This window comes from Gambusia affinis, linkage group LG22 (assembly GCF_019740435.1).
Source record: "Gambusia affinis linkage group LG22, SWU_Gaff_1.0, whole genome shotgun sequence".
Taxonomy (NCBI): Eukaryota; Metazoa; Chordata; class Actinopteri; order Cyprinodontiformes; family Poeciliidae; genus Gambusia; species Gambusia affinis.
The window spans coordinates 11150676-11163454 of NC_057889.1; the positions used below are offsets into that span (position 1 = coordinate 11150676).

At 38.7% G+C, this 12779-nt stretch overlaps 1 protein-coding gene across 2 annotated transcripts in view; it reads right to left on the reverse strand.

Annotated features, from left to right (window-relative positions):
- Positions 1-3686: 3686 nt before the first annotated feature.
- LOC122825261 (prospero homeobox protein 1-like) overlaps positions 3687-12779 on the reverse strand; it is a 35125-nt gene continuing 26032 nt past the window's right edge. For both annotated transcript variants that reach the window (XM_044106527.1, XM_044106526.1), the window contains exon 5: positions 3687-8518. In XM_044106527.1, the coding sequence (XP_043962462.1) occupies positions 8333-8518 (186 nt within the window). In that variant the 3' untranslated portion in view covers positions 3687-8332. The remainder of the gene's footprint in view (positions 8519-12779) is intronic.

The window sequence follows — 12779 nt, forward strand, 5'->3', positions numbered from 1 at the left end:
AATTTCACATAAAATAAAAATGAAGCAACAATGTGTGCAAACATTTTTCTCATGGTCCACTGCACACACACCCACACCCAAACCCAAGAGAAGGTGATAAAAAGCTTAAAATGTCACACAGAAAGGGAATAAAGCCTTTACTAGGGACGACCCAAGGGTGTGTAAGGCCCTAAAGAGAGGTTTATTTGAGGCTCTCCCTTTTGCTGAAGCTCATCTCAATTATTATCAACTTGTGAATCTAAGTTTAATCTTTTCTTTACAACCAACAACTGAAAAAAAATTACTCTCTGTTGGTCTGATTTATAATGTGCACTACATGTAACACAAGCTGCAGAAATGATTACATTAGCAATCAAACATTATTATAACTTTCAAATAGTGAACAACTTCCTTAATATATATAAATAAGGGTTGCAGTGACTGATCATCTTTGTGTCATAGTGTCAACAACACTCTGTCAAGAGGAGAACTTTAGTCAACTTATAAACTTTTGAAATTACTTAAAGTGAGCCCCTGTTGGAGTGTACAGGAGTTTAGATCATAAAGGGATTGAGGTAACTCAAATTAGGTGTAAGGCTTCTTGTTTTATGGCAGCACCATAAGGGCAATGCATAAGCATCAAACTTATAAATAATAAATACAGCTGATAAAAACGATTCATACCATATTTCATGTGAAATTTCTTTATTATTACATCCTTAATAAAACGTTGTATGAGAAAATGACTATTTTCCATTTGTTTGTTTTTTCTATTTTAGAGAAATATTTTACATTCACATCTTGCAGAATACCCAGGATGTTTTTAGTTTATTTATGCAAAATAATAATTTCTTCTGTTGTGCTACAGTTGGCTGTTCTTTCTTTTATTTAATGTGCAAAAAAAAAAAAAAAAAAAAAGCTACATGTTAAAAACAGTGGAAACCAAATATGATTACAACCATTTGTGAACCCGTTCCGTATTACTTCAAGTGCTCCTTGGGACCCCCAGACCAGCAGCGGGCCCTAAACAGTTGAAAAGTTTGCTTATAGTTCTGGCTTTGAATTTTAGTATCCTCCCTTCCACAAAATAATTTCATCTGTTACGAACCAGCTGCATTGAAACTTCGAAGCAAACTTGTCTAATTTATAAAAAAAGGGCTTTTAAGGATAAATGCTCTTGAACCCAAGCGTGTGATAAAGAGCGACCACGGAGGGAGGAGGGGCACGCCGAGGGACCTTGGGGAGTAGAGTCAACGTTTTGTGTGCCGGAGCAGGGACAAACTTTGGGCAAACATTGGGAAAGGCTGGCAGACCTTTTGAGATAGTGGGCCGTTGATCTGAAGACTGGGAAGCTAAAGTCCGCTATCTCCTGTGTGATACGGCAGCCAAGGTCTTGCTGACACACAGAACAAACATGGATACCTGAAGACAATGACCTTTGAACCACTAGGTGAGCGAGATGGGGGGAAAAACAGGAAGTGGTGAAAGTGACTCTGGTGACTTCCACCCTGCAGGCCAAGAATGAACCAGGTGTAATGATTGTAAGTACATGGGTCACTGTACATAAAAAGCTCACTCACACACACCTTACAAAACACAGATGTGGTGTGTAGGCGTGTGCATGTGTGTGTGTGAGATGCAGGAAGCGAGAAAGTGAGTCTTCAGATGTAGCGACAGATGGTATTTGATTACAGAGCAGACGGTCGGTGTTGTACAAAGATGCTGTCTCAGCCCAACCTAAGGAGCTGTAGCCTCCGGTTAAGGCGAGCGGAGGGAGGCGGGCGGAGGACGAGAGGGAAAAGGAACATAGGAGCAAAGGAGGGGGGAGTAAAAAAGAATAAAAGCGAGCAAGAAAGACACAAAAGAGGCAACTCCAAAAAATGAGCATCAAAGCAAAAAAGAGAAAAGCAAGTCAGGCGAGAACAAAGGAAAAAAAGGAACAGAGCGATGGGCTGGCATGCTGGAAAGTATACAGGAGGTCATGATAAGAAAACAGCAAAATGACGCAGAGAGAACAACACCATACTTTTTTTTTTTTTTTTAAATAGCCTTTTTAAGTAATTCCCAAACTACTAACAGAACAACCCCCCAAAAAGGTAAAGTCTGTAGGCGAATCTTAAACATGTTCTCTTTTAGAAACTTTAAAACAATTTAATTTCTGGACAGCTATCATTGAGGGATCATTATGCATTTTATTACAACTTTGTCCGGAGTTGATAAGCGGACCCAGAATACAGTTATTGTCACTGTAAATAAAATGTAATTAATGAGTCTTTGGGAAAAACCCCCATAAAATTATAACTATCTATGTATCTAATTGTTTTTGTATGATCACAGTTCTTTACTCTACTATACCTTCAACAATTTTAGGCAACTTTGCATCAATGATGGAATAAAAATAATTCCCTCTCTTTGCAGTAAATAAGTATCAGTGTCATGTCAAATAGACATGAAAATACCATGTCAATCTGTTTCGCTAATATGTGAATAATTATATATTGTAATAATCAAATTCTTGAAGTCCATCATTGCAGTCTTTCAGCTGTTAATTCAAGGACAAAAACCTATTTCATAAAAAAAAACAAAAAACAAAAAACAACTTTTTTCAACTCTTATTTGCCACATCATAGAGGCATGTTCTCCACAATAACAGAGGGCCTGGTTCATGAATAAAATGCATCGGAGTATTCAATGCTGGAGAAACAAGTTTGGAGATATCAGGATAATTAAACCATTTTCAAAGGTCAGTTTCTGATCTGGGTCTGGGCCAAACTGCCAGTCAGTCTGGGCCCAGTCAACAAATGTTAATTGTGGGCAGACAGTGTACAAAGTGTATGCTAAGTTGAAGCTCATTATGAGCATTATGCTGCTATGACAACATAAAAAAATTAAGCACTTATTTATGTTTATGTTTGTCCTGTCTGTCTCTGTGTTGCTCTGCGATAGACTGGCGTCCTGTTCAGGGTGTACCCCGCCTCTTGCCCGGAACGTTAGCTGGAGATAGACACCAGCAGCCCTCCTGACTCCTCTAAAGGACAAGGGTGTTCAGAAAATGGATGGATGAATATATATTATATAACTGATACGATTGTTTAAGAATGTTAAAAACCATAGCAACATAAGCATAAAATGTGGGTTCTTTTACTTTGTGAAACAAAATTGAAAACAAGTAACTCTGATAAAATAATAGGTTTAAGCAGCTCACTGAAGACAAACAGGCTCATATTGTAACACTGAGTTTCTGTGTGCTCCGTCTGGGAACAGTATGACAGTGTCTGGTTGCACTTACTTTTTGTCTTTTTTTTTTTTTTGCTGTAAATATTTGATACTGTCATTAAACTAATTAGGTAGATTATTATGAATGATTTTTAAAAAAAAAATCATTATTATGACAGATTTTTTTTAAATCAGTCATAATAATTAGGATAAAGGTTACAGATCATTAAACACAACACTTGTATGTTGAAAGTGAATGTATTAAAATTAAATTATTTCTAAGTGATCTGGATATATGATTAAAGCATATTCCCCCCACCCCCCAACCAGAAATTAGATTTAGACCTTTTAAATATTAAGTTAGAGAACTCCTGGTGTAAAATATTGTTTTATAATTGAAATGAAGAATTATTTTTCAGTGTCAGTCTCTATAATCTTGCAGATGCTTTCAAAAATAATAAACGAGCCACATGCCGTTGTTATTTTCCACTCTCATTTTTTATTTTTATTTATCTTTTTCTGCATTTAGCACAAGCTTGCATATATACTGCACATACATTCAGTTCATAGAGGGTGAAGGCACAAAAGGCAATTTGACTACTGGTTCTTTGTTGGGCTGGGCCAAAACAACACAGGGCGAAAAATAATAAAATATCGCAAGAGAAGGAAAAAGTCTTTAAACTAGTTTCAAGCTTTCTGACTCCACCCTCTACCCAGTCAAACCCTTTATCTACCCAGTTCCATTAAGCTGCCTGATCTTCATTCAGCATTTCTGTCAATTACATAAAAAAATTTTGAAATTCACTTTTAAATAAAAAAGGCTGAAATCTTTTAAATTGATTCAGCTTGTTTCACTGCAGTGCAGCTTTCGCTGGATGGAAGGAAATCAAAAATGAACAACATGAAATAAATTAGGATAAATTAAACCAATAAATTACACAAAATTTGCAGACACAAATAGACACCAGTAACAGGAGAAAGAAGTACAGCAGCCACGTTATGAGTTTTATTTTACAACCTGTGTCAGTATTCAGGCTGCAGAAAAACATGGCTGTTCCAGTTGGAATCACTGCACTAATAATGTCATAGAAAAACCATGAACAAAACACTATTTACATAAACATATTGCTAAGTTATACAAAGGCCGTGTTTATCAATGTAAGTCCACGTCATTATTATTTACAATAAAAGAGGAGCAGTGTAATAATAATAATAATAATAATAATAATAATAATAATAATAATAATAATAATAATAATAATAATAATGATTTAAAGAAAGGATTTACCACCAAAAGCCTTAAATCAAAATCCTCTTTCAAACAGGTCAGAAAACAGATCAGAAGAAATTACCACAACACACACACACACACACACACACACACACGCCCACGCCCACGCCCACACACCAAAACACATGTTGCCAATAGTTAATGAGAATCATTTACATGTCAGGATGGTACTCCCAGGGGTGGGGGAGGGCACACAGTGTTGAGAATTGTGTCACTCAGTGGTTCACAGGTTCTCATAATCGGTCTTTTCTTTCACACAGACACAAACACTTGTATAAAGTATAGGTCGCAAACAAACGTACGGATGAGCACACAGAAAATCCACATATATTTACCAAAAAAAATGAAAAAAATGGCCCTATATGAATTTTGCCTCCAGCCTCTTTAATCAAAGCATATATGTACAAATTTCCCTTCCATAGCAAATCTGACTGTAAGGTCCTGTCTATTTCCTGGATTCGGTCTAAGTCAGTGTTGGCGACCACCTGTGTCATGATGGCCCCACCGCTCGGTAAAAGAAACCACAATGCTGGTGCAACTTCAAGAGTACTGCCGATGGGAGATGGGAGATGGACTCCCGCTAAAGGCCTGGCAGGGGTGTGCGTGGGTGGGGGACTCAAAGGGGCTGGCTGTTTTTGTATTTTTTTTTTGAGATTTATCCCCCCCTCTGCCCCTCCCTCAACTTTGTCTTTTAATCACTCATTCCTCTCTAGCACTCTTACCGATCATATAAAACATCTGTACAAGTATTTTGTTTCATCCTGACATATTGACATTTGCCACAATAGTTCATATTCTTGAAATGTGCCTAAAATTTCTAAACACATTTCTTTCTCAACAAGATATTCATTCAACTTGTAGCAAGAAAAATAAAGACACATACAAAATAAAACTGGCCAAAAAAGGTGTAAAAACCTACCCCTATTCCTCCTAGTTGAGAAATTTCCAAGAATTAAATTTAATAACATTGCCACCTAAATACCCTCAATAGTTGCTTTATTAAACCTTTTTATAAAGCAGCTCTTTTTTTAAAATCTTTTCTTTCTTTTCTTTCATAAATTACCAGAAAATGCTAGAACTGAACTTCAATATTTTTTTCTATCATAAATATCAAATGACAATTGAAAATGAAAACTTGACAAAAATATTTTTGTTTCACAATCGTTAGGCATAGAAACAATATTACATCAGGGTGGAGTTTCAGAAAGGGCAGGGCGGGGAGCGATAATAATCTGCGCATCAGATAAAAGTCTTTCCTTTCTCCCTTTTGTTTGTGACGCTTTAGAGCCCTTGGCTGGTGCTTTGAGACTCAGGCATCCTTCAGTGCGAAAAGTGTCCGGGTCGTTTTCTCAGGGCTCCCAATCTTAAGAAGAAACACTGTCCAGGGAGGAGAAGGAGAGGGGGACATAATGAAGGGAGTAGCTCTAAGTCTTTTGCTGCTGCCTTTTGTCAGGTGCTTTGTCTCGCTTAGACAAGTCAGCAGGTCAAGCAACCTGGTCCTTTTGATCTTTTGTGAAACACAAAGACATCCTATAAGATAATGACTCCAAGGTGAGATCAACAGCTAGCTTGCACGCACTCTCAAGTCAAATTTTTCCTTCACTTTTATTAAGCCTGAGAGAGGGTGGATGAAAGCACACCGTCACACACTCATGAATAACTCTAAAAATATGTGCAATTAAGGAGGGGGAAAAAAAATCTGGGTTATATTATCACAGGTAAAATTCTGTGGACCGCCATTTAGCAATCTGTGGCACTGTGGTTTTCAAGCAAATTACACTTTGGGTCTGAAAACGAAGACGCTTTGAGACAGCGGGGCAGAGCGGAGAGCTCCAGGTGTGCATTGTACAACTCTCCGCTCCTTTGTCCCTGATCTTTGTAGTGCTGAGAACTTCTCCATCTACCCTCAGGGTGAATGCTCACCTCCGACCTTGAACTGTTGCTTTGTAGGAAAAAGCTAGATCACTCACAGGAAGATGAACATGGAAGAAAGATGCCACTGCCGCATGTGTCCATGTGTCAGAAATAATGAATGGGTTGGTTTTCGCCTGTTGGATAATTTGTACCCCTGGCAGTTTTTGGTTTAAAGTAAGTATCATTCAACCAAAACGTTTTTTACGGCAGACAGAGTCTCACTCAAAAGAGAACAGAATGATTTAAAAGAAGCACCTAATTAAAATAAACAGGAAGAGGCAACTTTATTTGTATTACATCACACAAACCCTTGTTATAATTGCTGACCAGTTTTCATAGGATTCCATTGGTATGTGATAATATATCTTTGGTGGTGATCAACTCTGTGTCTCTAGGAGAGGAAGGCCTTTTAGTTATCACCCTAATTTTTAGATTTCTTCACAGGTTCTCAATGGAATTCATGTTTTGCCTAAATCTAATTGGTTAACATCACTTCCAGTCATAAGAAACATGTAGGTAAAAGATTATTTGAAACCAGGAATATGGATAATTTTGACTGTATACACCACTAAACAGTTGGTCAAATTGTTATAGTTGATTTGTGTGTGGACATGTGTGTGTGTTGCTTCAAGCTAAGTTTATCTACAATATTCTGAAATGTTCAAGTATCATCTGCAAATAAAGCAACTTTAGCATGTCATTTTCACTTCGCATAGGATTATTAGAGCAGAAGCCTAAATAGTAATCAGGCTGTCTTCATCTTCTAAGAGCTGGATATAAATAGTATACAGATAAAGATGAGCAGTTGTACACCTTCAGGTGGAGCACCATCTAAAACGCTGCGGATTTAACGAGGAGTATGAAGAAAAAACCACAAATATATTGTGTTCAATTTGTATTTCTGTACTCTTTTTATGTGAAGTGTTATGGCAACATTTTTTTAGACACAGTGTTACTAATTAGGGGCATTTTTTTACTCCGATCAAACAGAAACCCTGACATTATTGCTTTTATAAAGAAACTTGAGCAAAGGAAAGGATGGAGGGAAATATGGTGGAGAAAGTATTTAGGAATCTAAATGCGCTTGGAGTAATATTAATAATAATTTATTTTTCTTCTGCAACGGCATCAAGGGACAAACAAATCTTGAAGTGCCAATCTTCAGCAAGCAAAAAATGACAAATAATCATAAACAACAATAAGAATATTAATCAAAAATAATGTACACCCAATAAACACAATGCCCTGCTTTTAAGGGAAAATACACTTCAAAAGGTGGTAGACTTCAGTAGCCTCTTAAAACCAGTCCAAGTTCTGCAGACCAGTGCTGACCAGTAACACGAGTCCAGTTTTAGTCCAGTCAATAACCATAGTAGGCCTCAATTTTGTGTGCATGTGTGTCTTCTTCGTGACATCTTATAAAGCAGAGTCTATTGGGCAGCCAAGCAGGAAACGGTTCGTCAGGATGCCCCTAGAACTGGAGGGATACAGTTTTACAGTTTTTTAGTAAACCCTGCCTGTGTTTGTAGTGGTGTAAATGCAAAGTCCCTCTGCACACTCAGGTAGTATTGTTCATAAAACAGGCCATACAGGTGAGGGCTCACACAGTCCAAAAACACCCAGTAATAAAAGTCTCTTCACTTCAGAATGTTAGAAAAACAAAACATATAATAACCATAATAATATATGAACAACAACACAATAGCTAGATCATTTAGGAAATGCCACAGAGGCTTTAGTTTGGGAATGCTACTCCATAACTTTTATACATTCAAAAATAATAATAAAAGAACAAAAAAATCAAACGTTTAGTTAAAAATAATAATAAAAAAAAAAAACTAAGGGGAAATTTTTGAAAAATTCAATTAAATCAAAAACGACAAACAAAATAAGCGCAAAGAGATGATCAGAGATGGAGGTGTAGGAGGAATTTTACTCATGTAGAAGCTCCTGAAGGCAATTTGGGGACTTGAAGATCTCAGGGACCTCGCTGTCCAGTTTGCAGATGACCTTGTAGATGGCCTTCTTCCAGGATGGGTCCACGTCTTTGCCGGCCACAATGGCATTAAAGAACTCCCGCAATGTAATCTCAGCCACTTCCAGGAAGCGATCAGGGACCTTAGTGGAAAAAAAGAAGAAGGGAACATTTGCATATAGTTTTTGGGGAGATTTTTTCAAGTTGCCTGCAGCATCTATCAGGTTTTCTTCTGGCTTGCCCAGCATTTAGCTCGATCCATCTTTCCATGAACTTCAACCAACATTTTTATCTTTGTCAACAAAAAGCATTCTCATAGTAATATGCTGCCACCACCATTTAGGACAAATAGTTCAGTTTTAGTCTAATCTGACTAGAGCACCTTCTTTAGAAAGTTTACATGTTGTGGAAGGTTTAAATGGGATTGGAAAACATACTTTTCATTAAGGCCAAGTGATGTTTCTGGTTGTAATACAACAGAATGTGAAAACATTAAAGAGTTGTAAATACTTTTGCATGCCACTGTGAATTGAATATCTTCTAGGGTAGTGTATCTTGATATCTTCACTGTGGATGTAAAACCATAAATCTCCTCTGTGTACTTCCTTAAAATGCGATTGAGGTGGCAGCCTGAGAAAAAAGTAACTTCTTGTGTATACTCAGGTTCATCACGCTTCTCACTCCCCCCCCCCCCTACTCTGCAGCAACATGGCACATGTGACATGTTTATGGCTCTCGCTGCAAATCTGTGACCAACTGAGAGAGCGGAGTCGACTTGAAGAGCGACAGAGAGGTGCTGGCGAAAGAGGAAGTACTAAATGCTCTGGGAACGGGGAGACACGCCGCCTCTTTAGTGTCCCTGACAGCAGCGCTCACCGACACCGCGGAGATGATTAGTCTGGCAAAGATCTGTGACACCTTCCCCCAAGCCAACACTCTGTCACACATACACACACACACCCCCACGCACCCCTGCACATGCACTTATGCAGGCGTGAGCACACACACCAGCGCACACACCTTCTTGTGCCAAGGAGATGACACATCCTGTATGGTGACACGCACACTTTAGCTACCCTGGTGTATTTGGCTCTTTCCTCGACTCAGAGCTCAGGGCGATGCAGCCTTCAGGGGTCACCTGCTTGGATAGTGCTGACTGTCTCCCTGCCCGCTTCTCTTGATACACACAGACACATACTGTCCCACACACACACACACACATATAGATACAGCAGCAGCTAGTCTAAACGCCTGACAGTGCGCGCTCCTCTCCTAGTGTCCTGCAGATACTCATCAGGAGTGTCAGGACACAGCAAGGTTAGTGGACACACACGATAAATACACACATGCAGGGTTTATTCACACTCTTAGACACACATGGGACAGCCCACCCACCCCCTCTAGGGGTGATGAATGGCGTGTGGTGTGTATGTTATTCTGTGGAAGTGAAAAGGTGAGTCATGAATAAGGAGCTTGGATGCTATAACCCAGTTCCCCAAATATTGAATCCCCCTGTCCAGAGGAGTGGAAGAGGATATAATTCATTGTTTGGGCTGTTTGTAGCTTCCGAAATACTGGCACAATAACCCTGGCACGAGGGCAAGGTAATGCGTGTGCCACGGCATGTTTGTGCAATTGCCTGCGCACGCTGTTCCCCATAGACTCCGCTGACTGGCCAAAGAAGCGCAGCACCCTGGCCGCTGGATGCAGGCAGTGCTGCATTACTAAGAATATTCCTGCATGGAATTTCTCCTGACGTTTTGACTATAAAAGGACAGCAAAACGCTGACTGCAAGGAGAAAGCAATGTCAAGGAGAAAAGGGTATTGGTATTTCAGATCCTCTTGACTGCGAGAGGGGGAGGGAGGGAGCGATGGTGAGGGAAGGAGGGGCTGAGAAGAGTCTAAGGAGAGAGTGTGGAACAACAGAACAGAGGGAGTTATTCCTGTCCCACAAGCCTTTGTTTTGCCACTACATGTGAGGCGCATATGAGTGAACTGCCCCCTGACCACCAGTGAGCCCTAACTGCTTGCACCCCCCATCCTTTTGCCAGACTCTCCCCTTGTCTCCATCCTTCTCTGTAGGGTCAGCTGTTGGGCCTTTGTTCCACAGGCATTGTGGGGGATTATCCAGTGTGGCTGTTCATTTGCTCTGCTGTCCGGTAAATGGGGCCAATCGCGTGGCTCACAATCCTTCATACATATTTCATAGGGCTTTTTAACAACTTCTCAGCAGAGCCCAAAATTAAAACACAGATGCATGAGGAGGGGAGGCGATAAAGGACGGAGAGTTTTTTGTGGGGTTTGCAGCAGCACTTGGAAAAGGCAAACAAGGTGACTGAGGCCTAGTCCTCTAAAAAAAAAAAATTATAATAATAAAAAAAATTCTGGTGGATTTACAGCCTCATATGTGGATATAAACTGCATCTTAGATGACAAAACTCCAAAAAGACAAAAAAACAAAACAAAACAGAATATAATATGACTTTTTATGACTTTCTAATACTGAGCTGACACTGTTTGAAGTAAGCTTCAAATCAGGAAATTATATTAGAGAAAATAAAGGGTCAAATTAGACAAAAGTGGCACTGCTTCATTTTCAAAGCTGTTAACTTCGGTGTAAATATCAACTGTCGCCAATTGCAGCATTTTCTGATGACAAATACAACATAGTTTTTTCAAAACCAGGAAGGAGCGTTAAAAAACTATCTAGTGAGGTGTGGACTGGTCATCCAGATGTTATTAAATTCATGTGCATAAAGGCCGACTACCACAACAACTTTCTTTTCAGAAAGCTTCCAATGTGAGCTCAAATAGTGACTTGAACCAAAAAAAAATGTCAGACAAGACAAAAAAAAGCTATATTTGGTTTTGGAAGAAACTTAAATTGTTAGTCAAGTCAATTAAAAACAAAAACAACAACAACAATAAAAAACCCAGCAAACATTGACCAATGAAACACTATAAAAAACAGAGGAAAGTTCAAATAAAACTCTCAGTGAGGAAACCCCATATGCATCATAAAAAAACAAACCCAGCACTGCTTTAGCCATGCTCAGGATCTTCTGCTATTGGATTTGAACTGCTACTGTCAATGTAGTTGCCACACACTGGTTCATTATTTTTTTTACAACCTTTTTGATTAAAATAAAAAAATTGTAGAATTGTAAAAAAAAAAAATTGTAAAAAAAAAAATTGTAAAATTTTCTTTTTTAAATAAAAAGTTTAAGAAATATATGGCGCAGTGTTTGGCCTTGTTGTCCATTTTTGCATGAAGATCAAGTACTCCCTCTATAGCTATTATTAGACATCCACTTTTCCAGATATGTTCAGTGTCTGATGAAGTAGATATATGGATAATGTTCAAGATAACTTGATAGTATTCTGGTTTTGTTATGAAAAACACAGCAATATAAAAAAATAACTTGCCATGTAATGCTTGAGAAATTACAAGATTCATATTTTCTTGATGGCGAGAGCTAACACAAAAACCATTTGAAAGATTCCAGGCAACTTGTAGCAATTAGCTGAAACTGATTGTCTCCCCCTCTGTGCTGCAAGAATGACTTCATTTTTCATTAAGTGTAAAATTGACAATGAATACAGGAAAAATTTATTTTCAGTCCCTGAGGACTGGTGCCCAGCAGGTTTTAAATCTTCTTCTGGTTTAGTTAATTGAGGTCTTTGAATTAGCTGTACTGAAACACACCTAGCATCCATCTGAAACCTCAAGGATTGGAATGAACCATTGCTGTTTGAGACCATCATATGGACTTCTGTCCCTCTGTCCTGCTTCTAAAATAAAAGCAGTAATTTTTATATGAAAGTAGCCAGATCATGTCCAGAACATAGAACTATATGTTGAAAATTACCAGATGAATATAGACTCAATATTTATGTAAAAAAATACAAAAGACACAAGTGACAGGATGTTCAAAAAAAACAGCTCTCTTGAAAGCTGATATTTATGCAGCTATTACCTTGTGTAACTTTATATGAAAAAAGAAGACAAGGACGAAAGGCTGATGAAAAAATCCACAAAGGTGATAAATCTGTGCCTTCCTAACCCCTCACATTGTCCTCTGTGTTGGATAAATACCAATCAAGAGGGACAGACCAAAGGAAGACATAAAAAAGAAAAGAGAGTCTGATAGCAACGAGGCAGTTAATCACTCCTTTACACTGTCTCCCCGTCGCCCCAACAACTCTCCCCCATTCTCTCCATCTTTCCCTCTTGTGACAGGTTGCTTTGAGACAGAGGGATAAGCTCTTTTTCAGAGAGAGGGAATCGGATTTCCTGCTTTTTGATGAGATAATAAAATATGACGGAGGACAAAGGGAGCCTGTGGATGGCTTGCTGGGAGCCATTCACTCCAGGAGCAGCAGCTCCTGTCTTAAGACTGCTT